General features: G+C 50.4%; 12 protein-coding genes across 12 annotated transcripts; 6 read left to right on the top strand and 6 right to left on the bottom strand.

The window, feature by feature from the left end:
* Nucleotides 1-106: 106 nt before the first annotated feature.
* Nucleotides 107-1,805, bottom strand: AUEXF2481DRAFT_679745 (uncharacterized protein). Its single transcript, XM_013488876.1, has 6 exons — nt 1,116-1,805; nt 956-1,066; nt 881-897; nt 679-824; nt 547-627; nt 107-468 (listed from the first exon to the last, which is right to left on the bottom strand). The coding sequence occupies exons 1-6, from the start codon at nt 1,364-1,366 to the stop codon at nt 337-339; spliced, it is 738 nt and encodes a 245-aa protein (XP_013344330.1). The 5' UTR covers nt 1,367-1,805; the 3' UTR covers nt 107-336.
* Nucleotides 1,806-2,245: 440 nt separating this feature from the next.
* Nucleotides 2,246-3,772, top strand: AUEXF2481DRAFT_4619 (uncharacterized protein; the record flags this gene model as incomplete). Its single annotated transcript, XM_013488599.1, has 2 exons — nt 2,246-3,642; nt 3,691-3,772. The coding sequence occupies 2 exons, from the start codon at nt 2,246-2,248 to the stop codon at nt 3,770-3,772; spliced, it is 1,479 nt and encodes a 492-aa protein (XP_013344053.1).
* A 272-nt stretch (nt 3,773-4,044) lies between these two features.
* Nucleotides 4,045-5,082, top strand: AUEXF2481DRAFT_4620 (uncharacterized protein; the record flags this gene model as incomplete). The annotated part of the gene is made up of 2 exons (XM_013488600.1): nt 4,045-4,413; nt 4,477-5,082. 2 exons carry the CDS (start codon nt 4,045-4,047, stop codon nt 5,080-5,082), a joined length of 975 nt encoding a protein of 324 aa, XP_013344054.1.
* A 3,655-nt stretch (nt 5,083-8,737) lies between these two features.
* AUEXF2481DRAFT_97316 (uncharacterized protein) lies at nt 8,738-11,878 on the top strand. The gene is made up of 2 exons (XM_013488877.1): nt 8,738-9,846; nt 9,899-11,878. The coding sequence occupies exons 1-2, from the start codon at nt 8,925-8,927 to the stop codon at nt 11,626-11,628; spliced, it is 2,652 nt and encodes an 883-aa protein (XP_013344331.1). The 5' UTR covers nt 8,738-8,924; the 3' UTR covers nt 11,629-11,878.
* A 2,065-nt stretch (nt 11,879-13,943) lies between these two features.
* On the bottom strand, nt 13,944-15,256 carry AUEXF2481DRAFT_680239 (uncharacterized protein). Its single transcript, XM_013488878.1, has one exon. It carries the CDS (start codon nt 15,018-15,020, stop codon nt 14,139-14,141), a length of 882 nt encoding a protein of 293 aa, XP_013344332.1. The 5' UTR covers nt 15,021-15,256; the 3' UTR covers nt 13,944-14,138.
* A 328-nt stretch (nt 15,257-15,584) lies between these two features.
* On the bottom strand, nt 15,585-16,577 carry AUEXF2481DRAFT_29084 (uncharacterized protein; the record flags this gene model as incomplete). Its single annotated transcript, XM_013488679.1, has 3 exons — nt 15,585-16,383; nt 16,430-16,479; nt 16,533-16,577. 3 exons carry the CDS (start codon nt 16,575-16,577, stop codon nt 15,585-15,587), a joined length of 894 nt encoding a protein of 297 aa, XP_013344133.1.
* AUEXF2481DRAFT_680250 (uncharacterized protein) lies at nt 16,358-17,253 on the bottom strand. Its single transcript, XM_013488879.1, has 2 exons — nt 16,533-17,253; nt 16,358-16,479 (listed from the first exon to the last, which is right to left on the bottom strand). Exon 1 carries the CDS (start codon nt 17,089-17,091, stop codon nt 16,639-16,641), a length of 453 nt encoding a protein of 150 aa, XP_013344333.1. The 5' UTR covers nt 17,092-17,253; the 3' UTR covers nt 16,358-16,479; nt 16,533-16,638.
* Nucleotides 17,254-17,401: 148 nt separating this feature from the next.
* AUEXF2481DRAFT_39516 (uncharacterized protein) lies at nt 17,402-18,101 on the top strand. The gene is made up of 3 exons (XM_013488743.1): nt 17,402-17,429; nt 17,489-17,957; nt 18,012-18,101. The coding sequence occupies exons 1-2, from the start codon at nt 17,427-17,429 to the stop codon at nt 17,729-17,731; spliced, it is 246 nt and encodes an 81-aa protein (XP_013344197.1). The 5' UTR covers nt 17,402-17,426; the 3' UTR covers nt 17,732-17,957; nt 18,012-18,101.
* AUEXF2481DRAFT_65327 (uncharacterized protein) lies at nt 17,747-17,968 on the top strand (the record flags this gene model as incomplete). The annotated part of the gene is made up of 1 exon (XM_013488826.1): nt 17,747-17,968. A coding segment is annotated over one exon (222 nt), but the record flags the coding sequence as incomplete, so codon positions are not given.
* A 1,228-nt stretch (nt 18,102-19,329) lies between the features above and the next one.
* AUEXF2481DRAFT_39517 (uncharacterized protein) lies at nt 19,330-20,710 on the bottom strand. Its single transcript, XM_013488744.1, has 4 exons — nt 20,570-20,710; nt 20,194-20,516; nt 19,797-20,138; nt 19,330-19,727 (listed from the first exon to the last, which is right to left on the bottom strand). The coding sequence occupies exons 1-4, from the start codon at nt 20,662-20,664 to the stop codon at nt 19,579-19,581; spliced, it is 909 nt and encodes a 302-aa protein (XP_013344198.1). The 5' UTR covers nt 20,665-20,710; the 3' UTR covers nt 19,330-19,578.
* On the top strand, nt 20,522-21,489 carry AUEXF2481DRAFT_680469 (uncharacterized protein). Its single transcript, XM_013488880.1, has one exon. It carries the CDS (start codon nt 20,671-20,673, stop codon nt 21,187-21,189), a length of 519 nt encoding a protein of 172 aa, XP_013344334.1. The 5' UTR covers nt 20,522-20,670; the 3' UTR covers nt 21,190-21,489.
* Nucleotides 21,490-22,448: 959 nt separating this feature from the next.
* Nucleotides 22,449-23,829, bottom strand: AUEXF2481DRAFT_73293 (uncharacterized protein). The gene is made up of 2 exons (XM_013488830.1): nt 23,642-23,829; nt 22,449-23,503 (listed from the first exon to the last, which is right to left on the bottom strand). Exons 1-2 carry the CDS (start codon nt 23,780-23,782, stop codon nt 22,583-22,585), a joined length of 1,062 nt encoding a protein of 353 aa, XP_013344284.1. The 5' UTR covers nt 23,783-23,829; the 3' UTR covers nt 22,449-22,582.
* Nucleotides 23,830-23,936: the final 107 nt, after the last annotated feature.

Raw genomic sequence — 23,936 nt, forward strand, 5'->3', positions numbered from 1 at the left:
AAGGAGGGAGAGGGTTCAACAGTCAACCGACGATGCACCAAACACCCTCTTGTTGACATTTATTTGTGTACCCGTCCCACGCCCGTCCCCAAACCCACCAGACCAACGTCCCGGCCGCACCTGTTTAAACGCGCCAAGCCTGCCGTCTCTCCCTTCTCAGATCTCTTTTGAAACAGCCACCGAGGCCTTGTCTGCAGCCAATCTTCCGACACATCATATATTTTGATCGTCGTCATATCTGTTGCTTCCAATCAGGGGTCCTTCGTAACCCAGATCTGCCCTCTAATCGTCTTCCATCTCTCCTATAGAATATTCGAAACCGAGCGTCCCTGCACCTCAGTACAAAAAGAGCCGGTCCTTGGCATCCTGCACTACCCATTGGAGGCCTTCCTGAAGGTTCAATCCAGTCAATGCACTGCACTCCATAATGTTCCACCTGTGCGTGTGAATTGCGTCGAGTCGTAAGGCCTATGTTGTTTGCACCGAGTCAGTTTGATGCGTGGTAAACATTAGGACCCCGCCGTGGCTGGCGTGGGAACGTCAAACCTTGCGTATCTCTTCCGAGCTCATGCATCCTGCCACATCACTTTTATTCTTGAACACGAGTAGACTCGCTCCCATCAGCCGCTACCATCCTGATCAGTCTCCACTTCATCGAGTCGTAACGGAGCTCCATACCTCTTGCAGGAGAAGACCCTCTAGTTCTTGTCGGCAGTCGTCAATCCGTTCTCGATCTGTGCCGTCTACCACCCAGATGAGCGTGTCCGTCTTCTCGAAATAGTTCTTCCAGTATGTCCGGAGCGTCTTCTGTCCGCCGACGTCCCCTGTCCCGTGTAAGTCTCGGTATCGGCATCTCGCACCACGTCCTGAATTCCCTCACAGATATTCAGCTTGTACCTGTCCACCTCAGCTGTCAGCTCCACATCTTTGCTTCATTATCGCCTAGCAACCTTACCCGTCGTAGTCGATTGTTTTGATGATGAAGCCGAGAGTCGGAGAAACTGTGTTGATGTCCTCGCCCATAATATTCTTGACTATCGATGTTTTGCCGCTGTTGTCCAGTCCGCTAAGAAATGGTCAGCGAGGTGCAGCTACCTCGATCCATTCCCACGCACAGCATCAAAATTCGCATCTCTTTGTCCTTGAGACGCGCTTTCCGCAGTATCGACAACATTCCGACAGCAGAATATGGTTCCAATGGCGCAGATAGAGATGAAGAGAATGGAGAGCCAAAATAGCAACCAGAAAGAACAAACAGCGAGTCACGTGCCTTCCGGTTGTAGGCCAAGTTATATTTACACTCACCAACAAAACTTGACTGGAGGAAGGGCTGAGTAGGGCGAGTCCTTTCAACCCTCTCGCGCATACTCGCACGAACTACCGGCCCTGTCTCAGAGTCCTTTCAACCCTCTCGCGCATACTCGCACGAACTACCGGCCCTGTCTCAAGTACTACCACTACGACAACATCCCACGTCGCAACTTTCGGATACCGCTCCTGGCACCTTGGATCTGTGACGAGATAAATGCTTCGTCAGATGCTTCTGAGCAATCTTGTGCCTGTTGTGTATCATGCAGGCTGTTGCGCGATACGATTAGTGGCGCCTGCCAACGGCCAGCCTTTCCAAGTATATGATTGGAGAGTGGAGGAGAGTTCTATTATCTCGTCTCGAACCCTGCTACTCGGATAATCATGACGATGATGACTCTGCACTTGAATCTCGAGTCTGATCCTGTTTGTGGTCAAGGAACTTTTGCTGAGAGATGAATGCGTCGAGGTCTTTAAAGACTGAGGAGCTGCAGCATGCTTTGGATCCTCGGTAGGACAGATTGATCGTCAGCCAGGTGCAAGAAGTGCAAGAACAATATCACATTCGCTATCACGAGGCAGATGTCCTTCCATGTACCGGTGAACATCGTTGCTCGAAGTGGAAGGTACGAAGCTGTATAAATGTCACAGTGCCCATAGCAAGGTATAAACAAAGCTAAACTGGAGGCTCACTGAGAAGAGACGAAACTTCTAAAACTCTGAGTGGACAGCGCTCAGCTCTAAAAGTTTCTCTGCACCACAACACAGGTACTCGATAAGTTAACACGACAAGAAGGGCGAAGGAGGTCGTTTGTAAAGTTTCGTCACTCACTTCGCGAGTGAATGCAGGCAGCCGCGACTGGCACACGCAGCTTAACTTTCCAACTTTCGGCGCAACCTCGACATTCATCCTTCATCATTCTTCTCACGCGCAAAAATGCCCGGCGGTAAGAGACAACAGAAGAAAGCCTCTCCATGGATCAGTGACAGAGAGCTCAAGAAAATGACGGCCGGTGCTGCCCCGCCGCCCGTCGAAGGACCAGCAATCGACTACGGTGACGAAGTCGACCCACAACTCTTCTGTCAATGGGGCGAACATGCTACACCACCCATCTGGGACGATCGTCCAGTCTACCAGGATCGTGATCTCTCGAAGACCATCAAGGAATGGCAGAGCAAGGTCCCAGTGGAGTCCAAACCCTTCGGCATCACGTCAAACGTCAAAGGAAGCACCAACTTCTCGTTCAAAGTCGGTCAAACCAACGCTCCCGGTGGACTCCTCTACTTCCTACCGCCGAAACACGATGAGTCTCTCATGTGCGAACTAGTGCCCCGTGCCTGGATACCGCATAATTTCGAGTCGGGCCAAAGTCTACAGTCGTTCTGGCAGCAACAGATCAGCGGTGCGCCACAACCACAGGAGGAATCTGACTTTGGTGACCGTAAACCATTCTGGGATCGCTATCTTACCGTAAACTCAGCAGTTCAGTGCTTCCCAGCCCAGCCCGACTACGAGGAGTGCGACACTCGCCGAGACAGGCAAATCGACAAGAAGGGGCGTGAGATGGATCGTGGCAGTCAGGGCTGGACCAACCGATACCTTCAAGACCCCGATCAGTTCATGAAGACTCGCTTTGACAGAAAGGCCGGAAGTGCTGAAGGAAAGCAGCGTGATGACGAGCCACCCAAGGCATCACTCTTTGAGGAAACACCAATGATTGAGAACAGTCTGAAACCGGCATTGCATCTCTCGATCCGCATGGCACAAGTCGGCGATCTTCCTCAGATCACAGACATTTACAACCACTATGTCAAGAACAGCGTATGTACCATGGAGATGGAGCAGGACCTTATCAGTATCACAGACATGAGGAACCGTCTTGAAAGCGCTCGAAGCGGCCACCTCCCGTTCCTCGTCGCCTGCTCGCCTGTTGGATACGGCGGTAAGAAGCGTCATCCCGATCGTTTCCCTTGTGAGACAGTCCTGGGATTCGCTTACGCTGATGAGTACGCTGGCCCGAGAACAGCATTCCGCTTTTCTGTCGAGGTTGCACTGTTCGCACTCCCTGGACGTAAGTGGGCACGTAAAGGCACCAGCAAGTGCCTAATGGACAAGCTCCTTGGACTGTTAGACCAGTTCTACATTCAGCGTGGCGGTTACCAACTTGACGAAGATCTGGGGCTTGGAACACAGCGTCTTGTGTCGCGCATCTTCCTCAACTACCTGAACTCGGAGGAGGACAATACCAAGGAGTGGATGAAGCCCTACCTGGAGTCGTGGGGATTTGAAGAGCAGACCACAATCAAGAAAGTCGGCTACAAGCTAGGCCAAGTGTAAGCCTGATACTGCGAGCGACAAGATCTTAACTAACGATAGTACAGTGTCGACGTCACGCTCTTCCACAGGGAAACAGGACTGGTAATCGTGCCGAGCAACCCTCCAATCCCCCCTCCCAAGACTTGAAAAAGCTATGTGAGAGCTGCAAATATGGACAGTGCCTCGGGTTACTGCTATGAGAATAGAGAGTGTTGGTTGCAGCCCCCAGAGAGCAAACAACTAGGAGAGACAATTGCTTTATGGTGGGAGGAGGAATTAATTAAATTGAGACATACGGAAACAATATGGCAAAATGCGGGGCGGAGCGGTCTTGGCTCCTCCGAGACCCTGATGAATTTATCTTTTTTTGTTCGATCAACTTTAACCAAACTTGACCATTCCACACTCTAACAAACAATATGTCGCTCGCACTAGGAAAGCGCAAGCGTGCAGTGGTCTCCAAAACAGCCCCTGCCTCCAAGAAGGCTGCGATCGTAAAGCCGGCATCACGACCACCTCCAGCACCCGAACCAGAATCCGATGCAGAAGATAGACAAGCGATGAACGAGGCTTTCCGCCGCGCTTTTGAGAAGAGATTCAAGGCGATAGAGGAGGACAAGCCAGAGGAGGTCTTGATCGACGAAGAACCGGATGAGGAAGATGAAGAAGCCTGGGATGGTCTCTCGGAAGAGGAGGAAAGCGACGAGAATGAGGTCGAAGTGGTAGAGCACAACATGTCAAACTTCACACGCGATCGAGCAGACAAGGCCGCGCTGAAAGCCTTCATGGTACATTTCCCCCTACCTGTCTATCTTGAAAGACTCAAGAGCTAACACATGCGATGACCACAGTCCTCGAAACCACCCACGTCCACAGACGACATCCCCAGCACAACCTCCAAACAACCCACAAAAAAGAAGGACGAAGATGAAGGCACAGAAGCCGACAATCTAAAAGACGATCTCGCCCTCCAACGCCTCCTCAAAGAATCACATCTCCTCGACTCTACATCCCTAACCACCGACCCATCTGGCAAGAATCGGCATAAAGCCACTGATCTGCGTCTCCTCGAACTTGGCTCCAAGACATCTATTTTCGCTCAAAAGAATATGCCTAAACATCAAAGAGTGGGTATTCAGAAGAAAAAGGAGGACAGAGAGTTTGAACGAAGGAGGGAGGCAAAGGAGAATGGTATTGTGCTTGAGAGGGTCAGGAGGGAGGGTACGGATGGAAGAGGTGGTGGATTTGGAGGTGGTAAGCAAAGGGAGAGAGGAATTGGAAATCCGAGCGTGGGTAGATTCAGTGGAGGTACGCTGAAGTTGACCAAGAGGGATGTGGAGGGCATCACTGGACCTCCGAGTAGTGGAAGAGGAGGAAGAGGTGGCAAGGGAGGTCGTGGCGGTGGTAGAGGCGGTGGTAGGGGAGGTGGTAGAGGCGGAAGAGGAGGTAAGAGGTAGAGAGCATGAATCTCTCAAACAAGACATACTCTCGTTGATCCTGCCAAATTCGGCACAACTGCAATCTGGCAGATCGTTTGCTTCATCCTCGAGCATCGAAACGCAACGCTCGCCGGACATGAAGAGTTCACCAAGCGCACTGGAGATGCAACCTCAAGGGACCCTTTGCTTTTACTGTCTCATATTCGCGAAAAGTCACGGGCAAAGCTCCGACAAGGCAATATTGGAGCCATTAGATCAAGAGTCATCCCCTTACAACGACAAAGCATGCGGAGCCGAGAGAAATCTCTCACAGCAAGTCTGCCGCTTCTTGGTCGTTTACAGTAGGAAGACAGCGTGGTCACTAGTAGACCCAAACTACGGCATGAAAGGAGAGTCTTTAGGTATATATATCAAAAGAGGGAGCAGATAGCACGGCATCTATACGAACCTTGCATAACACAAGACTCTTGCACGCTTGACTTTTCAAAGACAGTACGAATTGAGCTGGACCGCGCATGTACGTCTCTTCCCCGAGTGCGAACGACACAGACCATTGTGACATCTCGAGTCACATCCTGTAATCCATCCAAGGACCAAACCGACCTCCAAGCGTTGTTGCGTCCAAGTCTTAGCACGAGATGACACGAGACGAAATTGCAACCTTAAATCATGGGACTTCTCTGGCTCGCAAAAGCTGGCCGATCGACTGATGCAAAGAAGCTTAGTGTACACTGAATCCGGTAGAAGACAAGGTTCAGTTCTTATCGTACTAGCCCTTGTATTGGTTACTGTCGAAAGAGGTTTGTGGTGGTCAATCTCACAAGCCATATCATTAGCAGAAGCGAATTGGTTGTCATAGCGCATCGCATCGATTTACTTTTGAAGTCGATCTAGCATCGCAATTTTGAGGTTGCGAAAGTTGCTTTCCTTGTAAAGTCAATTGAGCATATGTCCTGTGTTTTGCAAGACCACCATGAGCCTTCAGCACGACCTGTCACTTTTGTGGCTTCTGACTTCCATCCTGGGTCTGAGGACGACATGGTTGATTTGCCTCAGCTGCAGAGAAGAGAAACCAACTACTCGTCGGCACGAATAGCTTCGTCGTTGCTGAAAGCCTCCTCGGGGTTGAAGTAGTGTTCGCATTTGTATATAGGTGTCAAGCTTCACCCGTTGGCAATCAATAATGGTTCGCCATTTTTACAGGTGCAACGGCCTTGTGATGGAGACTCTATACAAGATCAACGTCGCGTGCGTCCTTATCTATATGGCAGGTTATGTTGCATTCTCCTGCCGTCTGTCTCAAGTTTCAGATCAAGTTCATTGCTTGTCCAAAGATGCGCTCTTGTTATGCCGTCAATGGCTGGTTTTTATGGTGTCGGGCCCAGGTTTTGCAAGCATTGGCTGATTTATTGAATAATGCTAGGTAATCGGAAGAATGGTGTATAACGTGAGTGTTGGCAAGTGGTGCGAAAGTGTAACCCCTTCTTACGATTTAGCCCTAAGAGATGTTGTAAGGTCCGTTGCTACAGGCATAGAAAAGTCAAAGTAGCAGGTGCTTTGCTGCCGCTCGAGGAAGGCGGGCAGTCACTAGATCAGTGTGCAAGTCAGCGTCGGCATGGACAACAGATCCCAAACCGTTACAATGTCTCTGATCATGGAAAAGAACCGCGGTCTTCCGTCTTCTGCACCATTGGAAGCTTTAAGGATGTGGCGCAACCGAGTTCGCATGGCTACCTGAAAACAGTATTAACATTGACAGCATGTCAAGGACTCGTCGGATAAGTCTCCTCAGCTCGTATAGTTTCCCTTCGACGCAGTCAGTTATTTCACAAACTCCCTAGATGCATTGCTTTTGACACAGCAAGCCTTTCAAGCGAGGCTTCTTGACCAGCGTCAACGGAGACGGCAGCGCGCTTATGACTTGAGCAAAAGTATCTGGCAGCGTCGGGCGCCATGGCTGAATGTGACCCTGGGGCCCCTGGAAAGCTACTGAGGGGCACAGACAAGCAATTGGTCTCCCTCAATGTAACGTGAGTGCACAGCACAGCATTGCGAGTGATTGGTAGATTTGGACAACTGATCACGAAGCAACTCCTTGCAGAGCGATATCGCAGGACGTAACGGAAGGAGATTGGACCTGGAAGATGGTCAAGAATGCAGTCGGGTGCATACACTCAATATCAGTATGGCACTCGGTCCGCGGCTCTCTTTCAGACACCGCAAAGGAGAATTCTTGCTGTAACCAAATTTGGGTCCTGGTGTTCAGCACGCAAAACTTGGCGTCGCAACGGCTTTCGGTACGGTAAAGTCACAGAAGGCGGAGCTTGGTCCCGACGGAAGCTTTGCTGATCGATCATCCGAATCTTTCTTGAGCCAACACCGTACCCTGTATTCTTGAGCAGACGACCAAACCTCTCACCGTGGGGGATAAGTCCAGCGACGAGACCAGTCGTCTGATGTGGATCTAGGACAGAGCAATGCTCAAAGAAGAAACCTGCTTGAAAAAGAGTTGCTGCTGACTGGCATGATGAACGGAACAGCGATCCGAAAGCTTGAGGTAGAAAGAAGGGCGGCGCTTACAAAACCACCCACTATATAACAACGTCTCGGTCTGAGCGTAGCATAGATCGCCGATTCACTGCAGGCTGTGTCGAAGACCTTCTTGTAGCCCCTGAAACGCATGCCTGAAGCTGGCGCAGTGGTTGAGTAATCTTCAGCGACGGAGCAGAAAGCTGATGAAGTCTGTGGCAGAGATTGGAGCACGGTGTTTCAGAAGCTGATTACGAAGACGCAGCAGCAATACGAATTGGGATCAGCACTAGCTCGCTTGGACCTGTCATGGATAGCCAAGTTGTTGTTTCGTGATATGGAGCCTGTACACGAGTAACAGTTCCTTGACGAACGGAGGGAAGATAAGCCAAACACAGAAGCGGTGCTGAGGATGGAGACGGCCGTATGGAATAAAGTTAGATGTTGGCCAGAAGGCCGGTCGCGTGGAATTGCGCGTCAAAAAGATCTGCAGTGATCTACATGGTCGTAAGATCTATCATACTTTTTGGTAGGCGATGGGGCATGTAATTATTTGGGGCTTTGTGGTTTTGGATATGCAAAGGTTCGGACGACGTTAGGGAGTTCTTCCTGTGCCAACAACGTGTGCGTATGGGCAACGGTGTCTTCCAAAGGTGGTGAGACAAAGAGCCAATTAGCATGACGTATCGGCTACCCGGCATGTCGGATCTGGGTGGCTCTTTGCTCTCTTTGTCGCGCAAAACGGCGGGCCAATGGAGTCTGGAAATAAGCTTTGACATTCCGTGGAGCCAAGTGTAGGTGGAGAGAGATGGATAGAGGTGGATGTGCATGTTGAGAGAACTAGCCATCGAGTGATTTGTAGAGACAGCGTCTGGACAGGCATGGACAGACGTGTCTTATGGTCTCTAGAACGGCTCTCGAGACGCTGCGGCAGGCAGAGAGCTGTGACGTCGCGAGACAGCAGCCAAGACATGGCCTGGACGCTAGACGCTCGCCGGCGGTCTAGAATGTGCAAGTGGAGAAGGGCAATCGCGACGGTTTGCGTTCTCGGACTCCAGCTTGTCCGTTGTCCAAGTCTCTGTGCTGAGCCTATCATGCTTAGCAAACCGCTCCCGCCAACTTGGATCCGACTCTGACTCTGCCTCCGACGCCCAATCCGCTGACTCTCGACTGTCTCTCCTTCCAATCTCAACTTGCCAGCCCAGCCTCGTCACCACAATCAACCTCCTGTACCACTATCGCCCTAACGCTACCATACATCTTGCTGCACACCCGGATCCACGAAACGCAAACCGCGACTTCGAGCTGGACCGCCACGCGGATTGTCCGCCATGGAGCCCGACTTCATACCGAGAAAGTCGATCTGCCTGGGTCAGCCGCTGCCCCCGAAAGTCGTCATTCACGACAGCGACCCCGACTTTGGCGAGGGAATGGGACGTCTGTACCCCTCGAGCGTCGAGAGCAATCTTCTGGAAGAGTTGGTCATCCTGAAGACCAAGCTGCGACTATGCAACAACGATGATTTCTGGTCGCTGGTATCCGAACGCATGGCCGAGATTCTAGGAGCACAGCTCTGCTTCATCGCCAAACGTATTCTGGTCGACGAGCAAGACGCCGCCGTGGAGATGCCTCCTCTTGGAGAGCCTGGCTCATGTCTCATGGCAAGTGCTTGGTACTACAACGATGGAAATGGTTTGCAAGGAGTTGAGAAAGGTCTGAAATACCATGCTTATGGCTGTCCCTGTGGATACATGCGCCATGACAAGGTCTTTGTCGTCCCAGAGAAGGTCAGCGAAATCTTTGCCAACAACCCAAATAAGCTGCCTGTTTCTGCCGAGTCCTACATCGGAATCCCGTTATTTGCTGATGGCAAGTGCTTCGCCCACTTTGGCGTCATCTGGTCAGTCGAGGGCGCCGCAAAGAGAACTGTATCATGGGCCTTCATCGAAATGTTTATGCATGCTCTGGAGGATCTTATTCAAGAACGCTTGCTCGAGGGCTCCGAGTTCAAGAACAAGGAAGCCGCCAACCGAGATATGCCAAGGGTAATACCGCATGAAGTCATCACTGCTGCCCAATCTCTCCAACCTTACGCAAAGAGTCTGTCCCATGAGCTCCGGACCCCAATGCAAGGTGTGGTCGGTATGCTTGACGTCATGTATGCCACTGTTCAAGAAGCCGCAGAGGGCCAGACAGACGCAGATGTTCGTCGAGTGTTCGAAACGTTAAAAGAGAACATCGAAACCGTTCAAGGTAAGTCTGTATCAGTGAATATCCTGTTGGCCATATGCTGATTTCCACCCAGACAGCTCCCGCCGTGCTGTAGAGGCCGCTGACAATGTCGTGCACGCTTACGACATGAACCTGGGTATTCCCGCTGGACCTGCAATGAATGAAGACTCAATGGATGGTTTCCATGATATGAGCTACGCTCCCCACGCTTCTCACCCAGAAATTCTTGTTGCAGGAAGCAACCTGCCTATTTCGCGACCTAACAAGCGCCGCTGGGAAGAGTCCACGAACGAACCAGAGGAAAGCCCCACAAAGATTCAAGCCACTCACGCTGCTCGTCTAGCGAAAGCATCTCCTACTGCTGGCATGAAGCAAGGTGTCCAAGAAGCCGAAGACCTCCCAGAACGCGCACCGCAAAATACCATGCCCATGAGTCCTCGGCCCTCTATTGCTACTCTTCAGGGCGATCGCGCCATTGCTCCTGGAATCAGACACACCAACCTTCGCCGAGTTTTGCAATATGTTGTGAACGAAGGCCTAAAGGTTGGAGGAAGACCAGAATCTGCCATCGCCCAGGAAACACACCTTGGTGAAATTATTGAAGTGTGTACGCGGTCAGCCAAAGGCGAGCCGAGGACAAAACTTATCGAGTGGTCTGTGGAAGCCGCTGTACCCGAAACGATGCTCGCAGATGAAAAAGACCTTGCCAAGCTGATCTCCTGTGTGTTCTTGAATGCCTTCAAATTCACAGAGCAAGGCAATATCACAGTTGCCGCAAAATTGAGTCCAAAGGCACGATACATCGTCGTCAAGTGTACAGATACTGGCCCTGGTATCCCGGCAGCTTTCCTTCCGCGCCTTTTCCAACCATTTTCACAGGAGGATCCTTCCCTCACTCGCCAAAGTGAAGGTCTTGGTCTTGGCCTTCTCGTAGCCAAAGGGCTTGCTCGCAAACTCGGAGGTGATCTATTCTGCATTCGAGCGGACACTACCGGACCCAAACGCGGATCAGAGTTTGAGATGAGAATTCCCTTGAGAGCCGGTGAAATTACCACCCGCCCTTCGTCACCAGTTGGCACACCATCGCGCGACAGAATCCGCCAATCAAACTCACTTGACTCAGATGGGCGACCTTCGCCAATGCCCAACTCCAAAGCATTACACGCACGCACGCAAGGCGACAATTCAAGCAAGGACTTACAATCTGCGACAGAGAAGCCCAATGGTGGTGAACCATCTGCAGCACCTGCTGTGAAAAGTCCTCCCGCGCTTACGCACACTCATTCATTCCCTATGCCATCTTTCCCGCCAAAACATGCAAGCTCAAGTGCACGCAAGTCGTCAGCATCAATCAATGGTATCGATCGCAATTTGGCTACCAAATACCCCTTGAACTTCCTTGTTGCAGAGGACAACAAGATCAACCGTAAGCTACTCGTCAGCATGCTGAACAAGTTCGGCTACAAGACAGTCATCGAGGCATACGATGGCGCCGAGGCCGTTCGGCAAATGTCCAAGAACCCATCTGTCGATGTCGTCCTCATGGATCTCTGGATGCCCTTCATGGACGGTTACGAAGCCACCGAGAAAATCCTCGCCATGACCCACGGCAAGAATGGCGTTTGTGGCGCAACACCGACTGTTCTGGCCGTGACAGCGGACGTGACCGACGGTGCCCTCGAGCGAGCTGCTAAAGTCGGCATGAAAGGGTTCATGACCAAACCTTTCAAGCTCATGGACCTTCAACGCCTGATTTTAGAATACTGCGCTCGTAGCGGCAGCGAGGTCGAAGGTGGGGAGTAATTTTCTACCTTCCTTTCATTCTTCTCTTCACCTTGTCAATCTTTTCTTTCTCTTCTTTTGCATCAATATTCTTATCAGGTTACTTTGTAAACAAGTAGCGCGGCGTTCTGGAGCTTCGGATCGAGACCATGGAAAATGTGGGAACATAAAGTGGAAACTCTCGAGCCGTTCTTTTTCCTCGGCTTACGAGTGTGTCTTGGGCAAGGAGTTCTCTGGACATTTACGAACCAACATTAGATACCAACGAATCTCGGCTTTTTTGTCTTTTCTTCTGTCGTCACTGTAAGGACGTAAATACATCTATTTGCGGTCAGAGTAAACTTTTAATCAAACACACAAACTTCTCAAAAATCCATTGATCTGATCAAGTTTCATTCGAGTTGCTCTTTGTGATTGTCATGCTGAATCCCAAAAGAGACCAGAACGACGTTGCGGTTGGAGGTCCGTCTAGAAATCCTCCGCTGGTCGAGGCAGAAGGGGACCAATGACGTGCCACCAAGGCCTCGACCTCCACAGCCATCTTCGACGACGTTTCTCCTCCCAGCAGTCCAGCCTTTTGCATTTTTTTTGTTTTCGTCTTACGCTGCACGTGCTGACGTTTGCTCACTTAAATTTGCAGTGAACATGTTCTCACTTGCAGTAGCGGGTGCTCATTTTTCTCGTGGCACCACGCACCGAATATGGTCCAGAATCGATAACAAAAAAAGAGGGTCCAGGGTCTGGAACATTTCACACATGCAAGCCTCTTCGTTTCCCACCACGCCTTTGTTACCGTATCACCGGAGCTGGCACCGCGCGGTTTTGAAACCGGTAGTCATCTCATGTGTGTGCGTTTCATGTCAAATTGGTGCTTGTTGGGAGCTCTGGACGTCAAGAGTCTGGTCTACTTTATTTCCGTACTTGCACGATGGAGAAAAGGGTCTGGATCTGGAGAATCGACGATTTGAGCGCTTGAGTCTTGCGAATTTCGGAAGAGGGAATGGCTTCGTGATGGTGATGTGATCTAGATGTGGCTGTATTGTTTTCGGATGCTGCTTTCTCGGATGTTTTGCAGAGTACTTTACACGACATGGCTAGACCGCGACTTGAGATGACTGCAAGGTTAGACTATCCTTGTCAGTTGCATGTTTTGTGTCTTGATCCGTTCCTTCCGTTTCTAGTCGTGCTTAGCCTGCTGCCCGACTCGCTCTTGTTGAAGCTCTAAGCTGCTTCTCCTCGTGATCCTGCCGACCTACTTCATCACCTCATTATTCGATTGCTCTTTCCTGATGATAACTCGGTCACGTCTAGTACAGAATTGGAATCACTCGTTATGATGACTACTTACCATCATTAATACATCTTCAACAGAACATCACATATGACCAAAAGTTTGGGAGAAGAGCATTTCTAAAAAGAGAAAATATTGATATTTGATACTTAACAATTGACCAAAAAGCAAGGCTTCACCTATCGCACAGGAAAATATTGAACCACTTACCATATACCACTCACCGAATAGCTGGTTACGTTTTGAGCGAATTTATCAGTCAAGACAGCAAATTTAACTGCAGTTGTAGCACATCCAAGCCTGCATGAAACTTGCCCAATAACAAGTCTGACGACAACGAGGGCACTTTGGTGGTGGAGGCTTGGGGAATGGGCGGTTACCCATTGTTGATGGTGTTTTGGTGGTGAGGTTTGTAAATGTGATTTTGTATTCTGAGTGTGTGTGTGTGAGCAGATTTCGTGTTTTGGTTGCCTGGTGGTCTGTAAGTTTGGAGATGATGGTCCTGGTTATATGGCTATAGTACTTGGAGTAAGCTGCTTCATCGGCCTTTGTCTGGCTATCTTCATTAACAAAGGATACGTGTAGTTTAGACAAAGAGTTGTTCATCACAAAAGCTGCACAACTGATAGAACAACGGAGGCAAGGTCGACCTGAAAGAAACTGCGGATAATGGTTCCAGTCAACCAAGAATCTCGCCGTGAGCCAGAGAGGATCTGGTAAACGGAACAACACTTTCACTGATGTGTCACGTCATTCCAGGCTTCAGCAAAAGCTCACAAACGAAGGAAACGAGAGTTGATGAGAAATCTACAGTGCGAGGCAGCTCTACGGCTCGTTCAAACTGTCCAAATCGCCAGGCAGGATTCTTTGACTTGTTCGTTGTCGACGGTTGATCCCAGGTAGTCTGTGGGATAACAAGGGCTTCCATGACGAATCGTCTACGCTGGACGGTTGGGCCATGAGCCTTCGTGCATGTATTCAACATTCGAAATGAGGCATGCTATATCAGTCACACTTTCTCGCAAATGGTCAAGAGCTTGATTGTGTTCATCTGGATGAGAAGTATGATTAAGTTATTGTGATAGAGTCGAAGCAGAACGACAGAAAGTATCTAAAAGTATACACAAGACTAGCCGCAACCTGTCTACCTACCAGAGGTTTGGACGATACCACGTCACCACATCTTACACAATACCCGCAATATCGGGAACCTACTTACCTGTAGTAGCTTTTACCTTCTCTACTCCGAGCCAGAGTTGTTAGCCTTTTCCATTTCAGCTCTGACATGAGCCAACAGCTTCCCCAATCTCGAGTCCCATACCGCGGGTGACACGAAAGTGTTGTCAGGGAGATGATTAAGCTCAGCACATCCTTCCAATGCTCTCAATATAGCATCTCTTCTGTGTTCCAAGAGGGCCATCTGGGAGGGACTGGGATAAGACGAACCTTCAAAAGCAATCTCTGTCTGAACAGCTTCAAGCTGCTTACGAAGATGAATGATACGGAGCATCATTTGCTCATGTTCAGCCAGAAAGGACTCGATAGTTTCGTAGGCAAAATCCAGAAGTTTAGCTGCCTTGGAGCTTTTGTCCTCGAGCATGCGCTGCAGCTCGAATATTTGCGCTTTGCGTTTTCTCGCAACTGCAGCGAGTCCTCGATGACGATAAGTTGCGAAATTGGAAGCTATATCAGCTACATCTGTCTCAGCATGGCGAACCCAAGTCAAGACGTAGGAGGGAGGGTCAGGTGTGCTCACTGCTTCGTCATAGCTAGGCAGCTCGTCAGCAGCTCCAGCAAGATTCTCTATCTTGCGGTGGGTTTTATAGACCGTTGGTTCAGGAAGCGGAACTCTGCCTACCTCGAGTGCAAGCTTGGGCTGATCGAAGCCGGGGTGGTCAGATGGCTCTGGGTATCTGTCATCGGCAGGGCCACCATCGTCTGTTTCAAAGACGCATGAGTTACAAGGATGGCTGCCGGAGATCTCACTGGTGATGTCTTCGGCGCAAGTCCCTCTGGAGTCCATGTCGACAGCATCAAGATGGCAGCCTAAATGAACGGTCGAGACAACAGCTTCCTTGCGACAAATCCCGCAGCGGACCTTTGTTTCCACTTTCCAGCACATTGTCGAAGTCGGATTGGATTTGGATTGGATTGAGGTACTATTGAGGATGTTAGCAATATGCGAGACCTGTCTCTGCAAATCTTGTCTTCAATTTTACCTGACCAAGCAACCTGCAAGACGACGCCCACAAGAGACTTATATATCTGCTTAACGGTACATTCAGTCTCTTTGTCTCACGGACACAACATTGACTGGAATGAAAGTATCTTTGTACACTCTCAAAGAATGAACAAGGGCATTGAAAGACTGTGCCTTTGTTTTCTTTCAGACGCTCGGTAACGAGTTTCCTTTTCACGGCTTCGGCCCTCTTGAGCTATGAGGTGTGATTAGATTCTCTATCAACGCTCCGTACATGTGATGTGTCCTTATCTCATTAGGCAATACAGAATATATAATACATTATGACGTAACGGACACCATACCCCAGGTCTGGTGTCGTGAAAATGCACGAACGTTGGCAATTCATGTGAAGGTGTGGTTGATAATCTTTCTCAATCTGAGTCTGGCCAGCAAACAGAAGATGTAGAGATTTTGGTAAGATCATACCCTGCAAGGCAGTCCCCCTCATCTGCCCAACTCTATTTCACGGCGTCGTTCCTCGCGCGAAGAATTGCGTCGCGAATCGTTGGTAGTCCAGCTTTCATTGCGTCCATGCCATGCCGAGTTACCAAAGGAGCGAGTCGATAGGTTGGTCGTGGCAACAGGGGCGTAGTAACCATTGATTGGCGATTCTGTCTCGTCCAAGTTGAAGTCGATGCGGTTGAACGGGCTTGTGGCTGGGGATACGTGAGACTCGGGCTTGTGTAGTAGATCGGACATGCGTCTTCGCTGTATCTCTGTGTCGTTCACTGGTAGCTCATTTGGCGGCGTCACAGCCGCATTGGATGGAGATGTACGCGCAGCTGGGTACATGTTCGCAAAGTGGTTGGCGAAGTAGCTCTGGGTGTGGTATGAGCCTGCTGCGCTTGCATTACCAGGTCGGCGTAGAAGATCGATGTGGTCCGAGGGTACACTCTGTTCAGGCTGTGGCCGTGTGAGCCTACGGCGAGCGAAAACGTAAAGGGCTGTGAAGACAAATGCCGCTGCAGCTGCCCCAATCGTGGTAGTCATGGCTATTGAGTTCCACTTGAAGCGAGTGCTGATACTGAAGCAGTATGGCACATTGAGAAAGCCGATAAGACATGCAAAGATACATGGCACAAAGACGTATTCGGCACTAAAGGCCCAGCTGCGACTGCAGAAGGACGCAAGCGCGGCTAGGGAGAAGCCAAGAGCCAGCAGGCCGACCCCGAAGCCACCCAAGATTGTCTGCGATACACGCAATTGTGGTTGCGTATCAAATGCAGAGGGAACCACAAGAAAGCTGTAAAGTCAGTCGATATTCCTAGACTGTGTCCATTATAACGTACCCCCCAAGAATGAGGCACGCAGCACATATAGCTAAGGTTCGCCAGTACCACTGGGCATAGTCAGTCTTTGGTTGTTCTTGTATGTACCGTCTTCTTAACCTACTCGAACACTATCGGCCCGGTTCGCGCTCAAGGTAGTGTAGCGCATTGCATTCACGCGCGGATGCCCACCATGTACAGTCGGATGTAGCCAGAAATGCAAGTTTTGTTTATGGAGGGAGCGGCGTGCGAACAGTCGATCGTCTTGAACGTCGGCGGCTGGGCAACGGATGGTGTACGGCACGAAGAAGCCAACGACGTATATTTGTGTTTCGTGGAGATGATTTGGATAGGATGTTTGACTCCAAAAGACAGCGAGTGTGTAGATGATTGACCGAACGAGTGTGTCCAAATGTGGGTGTTGGAGAGGTAGTGATGTTGAGGCTCGTAAAATGGCAGGCACAGGTGGATGGCAGTGCTAAGGCTGAGGCCTTGCAGTGTTTAGCCGCCAAAAGCGACGAGCACCAGCCACGATCTTGTAAGATGATGCAGAGTCGCAGGAAAGGTGTCAAGCAGGTAGCGATGCAGATTGTCACACAAAGGCTCTGGACAGAGTACAAGATGATCTCGAACACGATAATGGTGAATCTTTGGAGGACAGCCGATGGGAGGGGAGCTAGCATGCCAAGCCATATGTATTGATTAAATGGCAGGTCGAGGGACACGCAAAGTGTTTACCTGCCTATTGCTCTTGCCGGAGTTTTTGCAAAAGACCTACAGGAAGATACGAGCAACAAGAGAGAAAACGTATCGCACAGCGAGAGCTTCGACGGATAGAAAGTGAGTTGCTCCCGCCTCGGGAGGAAGATGGGTTCGAGGGCTAAACGACTGTTGGAAGGGACGCACAGACCAGGCGCACACACGTGACGGCCCACATTCGAAAAGCAGCGCGCACAAGGACTGATATTCAGAAGCGACTTCCAGTGTTCCAACCCTCTTACCACCCACATCCGACAAAATGGTACGGCCCCTCGCAGACGCTATCCACGACTACGACAGACACTGACACATCATGTAAAGGCACCCGCAGCAACCGGAGCCAAGAAGCAGAAGAAGAAGTGGTCCAAGGGCAAGGGTACGCACGCCTCCTCTCCAATCCATGCGCATCGCGAATACACAGCAAACAACCATCGATACCACATTTCACCCATCACTAAAATCCATCGCATATCGAAGCGGCTTATTTCCACATCTTCAAATTCACGATCCGCACTTCCCGAACGCCGCGCTCTATTGCATCAAAGGAAGGAACAGTTTCGCTGACATGATGCGCACACAGTCAAGGACAAGGCCCAACACGCCGTCATCCTCGACAAGGCCACTTCGGACCGTCTCCAGAAGGAGGTTCAGTCCTACCGCCTCGTCACTGTCGCCACCCTTGTCGACAGACTGAAGATCAACGGTTCTCTCGCTCGTCGTTCGCTCGCCGACCTCGAGGAGCAGGGCCAGATCAAGAAGGTCGTCAGCCACTCCAAGTGCCTCGTCTACAGTGCGTCCTGACCTACTCCCAACATCCACCATCGACCTGACTGACTTTGACTAGCCCGCGCTGTTGGCGGCACCGACTAAATTCGATCATGACGACTCACGCATTTGTCCGGATGGATTGAGGTCATTTTTTGACGACGACAACAAGAAAAAAGAAAAGATATCCCGTCGGTTTTAACGCTGGTTCTGCTTTTCTATGGGAGTTTTTCGGTGTCGAACTTCGGCTGAGGGACAAAGGATCCCCTCATCGGGGACGGATTTGCTCCACACAAAAGGGCGCTTTCTTCCATAGGCCGCAAAAAGCAAATCCACCGGCTTCTTTCGTCAAAATCTCTCTTTTGAGTTTCTCGACTTCTGTGAATGTGTGCCTTGTGTCTCGTGTACACTGCGCTCTTTACTGCCCCAAATCGTAAGTTTCATCTCTCTACAGAACCATCTTTCTCACCCCCTTCCCCATCCTTCCCTTTGCAATGATGAGACATATTATCAAACAGTTATCCCTGTCTGAAGACTATTGTTGAAAATTATTTTTGATCTGATACTGCACACCTCTCCTCTTTCCACAAGACCATGTCATCCAGGTTATCTGCCACAGATCACTGACCGATCAATACAGATGACCTCTTTTCAGCCTCGGCTCAAAGTTTAGCTTAATTCCTCCAATGATAACACTGAATGACGAAAACCTCCTTACTACTGTTCTTATTTCCATATGTATCGTAACGTCCAAGTTTCCACCGAAACTCAACTCGTCCTCCCCTCGCTTCGAGAACTACTCGTCGTCCACCTTGGTCACTTCCTCAGCTGCTGTATGGTCTCGTGGTTTGAATCCAGTAGCCCAAGGTATCAGCAGCTAATCGGAAAGCCACTACGGCCTGCTTGATAGCATCAACAGATAGCTTCATAGCAATAAACATCTTGACGATATGGAAGATAGTCTTGACGATTGTCCGTAAAGTATGGAAGTAAGGAATCACCGCAAGAAACGAGTACAATGCTTCTGAATCCATTGAGACGTGCAAAGTAGCTTGTATAGCTGCCATCTAGACTTTATACAGCTCTTGGGGGGCATGGTCTTGTTGGTCGTGATTCATCGTCAGCTGTAATTTGTGAGACATGTTGTCGACCGAGTATTCAGAGTTAGACGGCTACGAGACGCTACAGCAGAGACCAAGAGTATGTCGGCTCGACATTGTCCGCTTAGATCAATAGAGCGAAGAAACACTATCGTCGTTGACAAAACTCATTGCTGTAGACACGACCCTGTCTCGAGATACAATCTCTTGCTGCCTGTCGAAGCGACGACGGATGGATTCCTGAATCATAAAGATGGCAAGGGATGCAGAGTAAGAAACAGGCTGCCTTGTCAGGAAGGGGTGAGTCAATTGCTGATAAACGTCTGATTTGTGAATCACTACTCAAGAGGCGTGTGACATGAAAGGGATGCGCCAGATTTGATCAGGCTGTTTCTGCTTGATTGTCCATTCAGTACAGGCCCGCTGATAACAAAGATTGCGTTGATAATGTGAAACTGAAGGTATTGAACGTGAATCTACATGAACTTTATGAGAGTATGCGAAAAAGCACAATGATGGTATCTCTTTACTTGAGCCAACAGCTTTCTATTGCTGCTGTTGTTGCTTCTTAGATGCAGAAGGGCCCATCTCCTTGCTGAAGGCCATGTATGAAACCTCAAGGTTGGCAATGGCGCTGACTCCGACGTAGAGGATGGAGAAGAGGAGGATGCTGACGATACCGCCCATGAAGATTCCTGAGATGTGTTAGTTACTCGGACGTGACCGGACGTGAGGTTCGTTGAATTTGTGGCAGCAGGACATACCTGGTGAGAGGAATTGGTATTTCTCGAACAATGGCAGGTTGGCCTGGGGGTTTGTGTTGTTGCTGGCACGGGAGACGTAGGAGTTGAGGTCACGCTTCAGGTCGGTGTGCATGTTCGACGGGTAGGGCTCGTCCATCTCATACTGATCGGGGTGCTGAGAGCTGGGGGGAGACAGGTTGGAGAGAGTGGAGTAAAGAACAGTGTATGAGTCGATGGTTGCGAGTAGCGAGTTGATATACGAGTCGGCTTGGAGGAGAGCAGATTCGCGATCGTCATGAGCAGTGGGCAGGCTGGGGAACTGGACGTGGATGGCGTTGTAGGCCTCGGTAGGAATCTCTCCCTCTGTAACGATGTTAGAATCCCTTCTTCAGCATGACCAAGGCGTGCTAGCACATACTCTCGCCGCTTAGAAGCAAAGTGCTGAAGAATTGGAGATCCAGGCTGCTGCATTCGCGGTTTACGGTAGCCACCAAAGACATAGCATCGACGTCTCCAACGACATTTTTGGCGGCGAAGATGGACTTGACGCTGTCGTCCTTGCCCGAGAGGCGGCGGCGCAGATGCGGTGTGGATTTGGAGAGGGTGAGGTCGGCCGTGTTGAGGCCAGGCTGCGATACAAAAACGTATGTGTCCGAGGGGCAACCCTTCAGTTGCTCGCCAACATTCTTCTGCAATGTCTGCGCGCTGATGACATTTACGCTGGACTCCTTTACGTCCAACCTGTGTCTATCAGCATGTCGTTCGCCGTGATTTTGGCAGCTTGTCAAACATACTGGTTGGTTGAGTATGAAACGAAGGGAGAAGCATCCTTGAAGGCGTCTGCGGATTGCAGAGCCAGAGCGGCTGCACTCAAATACCTCAACAGCATGGCGATATGTGTAAATGGAGTCTAATCCAGCTCCTTGTCGCGTTCGCCCTCGACCTTCTGACGTTGTTACCCATCACGCGCACGGATCCCACTTCAGCCGCGGCAGATCCCGTGCTTCCCTTCGCCAGCTATCTCGAACTGGCCTGCTACACCTTCACCAGTCCGACCACCGAGTCCGTACAGCCAATCATGAAACCTGCAGACGTTGATGGAGCTGTACCCGTCAGGCCAAGCCCTCCCACGCCAGAGCGACTAACACCTGAGCAAGTATACGCTCATGCCAAGGCAGAGCTTGAACGGCTCGTTGATCTAGTCAAACGAGAGCGAATAGGACTTCTAGAGATACCAGCCTCGGATACTGCTAGCAGTCTCGTCGACATAGAGCAAGTTTTAGATGACTCGGAAATACAGACTTCCTGGATGCAGGCTTTACTTAGGAATCACTTTCAAGAACACCTGCAGAACGAAGACCCCACGTCCGAGGAGTATAGACAAGTAGTAGAGGCTCTGGACAGTTCTGAATAGATCTTCAGGCAAGTAGCTACTGCTCGTAAACAGCTGCCCAGCCGTCAATTATATTGCGGTGAATTGCAACCACAGTTTCGCTGTCTGGGGGCTCAAGACTGTCGCCAAGGCGTGCATGACAGTGTTGCCACAGAACAAGGATACTCCTGATGCCACGTCTGGTACGTTTCCTCCATGTTTTGGTCAACCCACATATCAGCGCTCCTGCACCAAGCAATATATCGCAATCGACGACCGATCAAAGGAACCTATCACGGCCAATGAGATACCTGCTAGTCGAGTCGAAGTTCCCTACCCAGAGGTGGGGTCAGCCGCTGTGATCAAGCGACTTGCTGGTATTCCAGAGGGGCGCGCTCTCACTCAGGCAAGCGATAATCGAGAGCCGAGTCCAAGGCCTAATGCCGAAAAGACAACCTCATCTAAAATCAATGTCGGTGCACAAACTAATCTTTCTGGGCCTGGTTGTGAGTCCCGCAAGGGTGTGGAAAATTCCGGATAGAAAACAACTCTTACAAGCATCAAGCTGCATATCAGCGTCAAATGGCAAGGCTTCTGGTAAGGCGGTTCTAAAAAGAACGATGTGTCAATGGGAGGAAGAAAATGGAGAACTGGTTAAATAAAATGAGACGGTGGCAGCAAATGATAATTTTGGTCAGAATTGATTCACATACGCAATCTCAAAATCACAAAAACATCGTGCACCATGTCAGGATGTATAAGTGCAGACAGGCGTCAAGCAAGGGAGAAATTCGCAAAAGGAAAGGCCTCAACCCGAGATCGAATCGGGGACCTCCTGCAAGTTCGGATGTACCCAAAGCAGGAATCATACCACTAGACCATTGAGGCTTGATTATACTGTGGTCAGACTTGGAACAGAACAACAAGCCTGCGCCGTGGCGTGCGTGACTCGATAGGAATAGCGAGCCCTGCGACGGGCTCGCGCTGCCGGACCTTCAGCCAGCGCGACCGACAGAGACACTCTCGCGGAGGGGCCGCAATGGTCGCAGCTAGAAACTCGCCTAGGAGCCATTTTACCACTTGGCACGTTCAGGGCATCGAAAGTTTGCGTGCTGGGCGCGAAGGGAAGAACGTCCAGGTTGGAACTGAAGTGAACAAAAAAAGTTTTCGCTCCAAGTTTTGCTTTCGTCACGGCTCGGATGGTTTCGGGCTATAACGATATGTTGCCAACATCCAGCAGACTTGTTACTCACACTGCCTAAATTTACCGACGCTATCGAACATCGCAGCGAATTTGGAGTGAACAAGTGACGGCTAAAAGTCAGTGAGCATGCGACTGCGTCCTGCAGCTCTGCTGAGTGCACTTTTTATGACGATAGGCGCTACCCGTGGTTATCAAGATTTCTCCTTCGCGAAGACAATCGCTTGGTCGATCTCAGCGCTTCAAGTCCTCCTGCACACCACAAATGAGTGTCTTGATTCCTTCGCCTCTGCCCACGCTCTCCCACGCATCAGGAGCCTCTCTGAATGATACTGTCCTCGAAATCAATTGCTTGACGTCAATCTTGCCGTCCCTCAAGAAACCGACGGCCATCTCGAAGTCGCCGGACCCATATCTGAAGCAACCCTTGACAATCGCCTCCTTCTCACCAAGTTTTGTCATAGGTACCATGACATTTGGCTTTCCACAGCCAGTCTGAACATACGTACCTCCCGGCGCCAATACATGGATGCCCATTTGAACACAGGGCTCAGCGCCCGTGGCTTCAATGACCACATCAGCACCGCGGTCCAATCGAAAGCGCTTGACGATCTCTGCAGCGTTACTGGCTCCATCGATGCTCGTATCCGGTGCGTATGTATCGGTCGCAGCAAACTCCTTGGCAAACTCCAGTCGTGCTGCAATCATGTCCACAGAGATGACTTCGACAGCACCGAATTGTCGAGCCACAGCAGCGCAAAGAATACCCACTGGGCCAGCCCCAAATACGACAACTCGATGACCGGGCTTGATACCCGCGAGTTTGTTGCTATGTACAGCGACAGCCAGTGGCTCCACCAGTACACCCTCCTCGAGACTGACATGCGACGGTAGCTTATACAAGAAGCTCTCGGTAAGCTTGTAGTACCGACATAAGCATCCGTGGGTAGCAGGACCAGGTCCAGGTGATGCTGCGAATGCCATGTCCGGGCAAAGATTGTAGCGACCAGACTTGCATGATTTACACCTAGAGCAGGGTACCCCAGGTTCGATACAGACGTCGTCGCCAGGTTGAAGAGTCGTCACCGAGTCGCCAATACTGTGGACGGTACCCGAAGCTTCATGACCCATGGTCAAGGGGTTTTCTTGAGTTACCTTGAGACCGCTCCGCCGTGGTGCCAAAAGTGAACCTACCTAAGCTGTTACTAAGATGTCCTTGTGCATGTCTGATGCTCATGCTGATGCTGTTCTGCTGTTGGGCATTGAATGTTGTAAGCATTCGGCTAGACTTACGTCACTACCACATACGCCAACATAGGCAATTCTGACAATCACATCGTGAGGATCGTTTATGCTGGGTACCTCCCGGTCCTCGAATTTGACATCATGAGGACCATAAAGAAGGCAAGAAAGATTTGAGTCTGGACCAGCCATAGAGCTTACTGATGACCAAAAAGAGGGCTCGTTAGTGGATTCAAACGATTTGTACGACAGATGGCTTGGAGGTGGTGTATTCCCGACTGCGGGGTTTGTATAAAATGCTGGAGCATACTTCGCGAATAAGGTTCTAGGCGAGCAGTCCGCATCG

The sequence above is a fragment of the Aureobasidium subglaciale genome, assembly GCF_000721755.1.
Source record: "Aureobasidium subglaciale EXF-2481 unplaced genomic scaffold scaffold_9, whole genome shotgun sequence".
In the NCBI taxonomy this organism is placed as follows: domain Eukaryota; kingdom Fungi; phylum Ascomycota; class Dothideomycetes; order Dothideales; family Saccotheciaceae; genus Aureobasidium; species Aureobasidium subglaciale.

Bases quoted from the DNA above. Each gene is read 5' to 3' on its own strand.
- AUEXF2481DRAFT_679745 (XM_013488876.1), bottom strand. From the start codon at position 1,366: ATGCGCGAGAGGGTTGAAAGGACTCGCCCTACTCAGCCCTTCCTCCAG. The intron at 1,067-1,115 runs GTGCGTGGGAAT...ACCATTTCTTAG, and splicing joins GAGATGCGAATTTTGATGCT to CGGACTGGACAACAGCGGCA. The intron at 469-546 runs GTTTGACGTTCC...CAAACAACATAG, and splicing joins GCTCGGAAGAGATACGCAAG to GCCTTACGACTCGACGCAAT.
- AUEXF2481DRAFT_97316 (XM_013488877.1), top strand. From the start codon at position 8,925: ATGGAGCCCGACTTCATACCGAGAAAGTCGATCTGCCTGGGTCAGCCG. The intron at 9,847-9,898 runs GTAAGTCTGTAT...ATTTCCACCCAG, and splicing joins GAACATCGAAACCGTTCAAG to ACAGCTCCCGCCGTGCTGTA.
- AUEXF2481DRAFT_680239 (XM_013488878.1), bottom strand. From the start codon at position 15,020: ATGTGCTGGAAAGTGGAAACAAAGGTCCGCTGCGGGATTTGTCGCAAG.
- AUEXF2481DRAFT_680250 (XM_013488879.1), bottom strand. From the start codon at position 17,091: ATGCTAGCTCCCCTCCCATCGGCTGTCCTCCAAAGATTCACCATTATC.
- AUEXF2481DRAFT_39517 (XM_013488744.1), bottom strand. From the start codon at position 20,664: ATGCTGTTGAGGTATTTGAGTGCAGCCGCTCTGGCTCTGCAATCCGCA. The intron at 20,517-20,569 runs GTATGTTTGACA...TGATAGACACAG, and splicing joins GTTTCATACTCAACCAACCA to GTTGGACGTAAAGGAGTCCA. The intron at 20,139-20,193 runs GTATGTGCTAGC...ACATCGTTACAG, and splicing joins TTTGCTTCTAAGCGGCGAGA to AGGGAGAGATTCCTACCGAG.
- AUEXF2481DRAFT_680469 (XM_013488880.1), top strand. From the start codon at position 20,671: ATGTGTAAATGGAGTCTAATCCAGCTCCTTGTCGCGTTCGCCCTCGAC.
- AUEXF2481DRAFT_73293 (XM_013488830.1), bottom strand. From the start codon at position 23,782: ATGGCTGGTCCAGACTCAAATCTTTCTTGCCTTCTTTATGGTCCTCAT. The intron at 23,504-23,641 runs GTAAGTCTAGCC...AGCGGTCTCAAG, and splicing joins TTGGCGTATGTGGTAGTGAC to GTAACTCAAGAAAACCCCTT.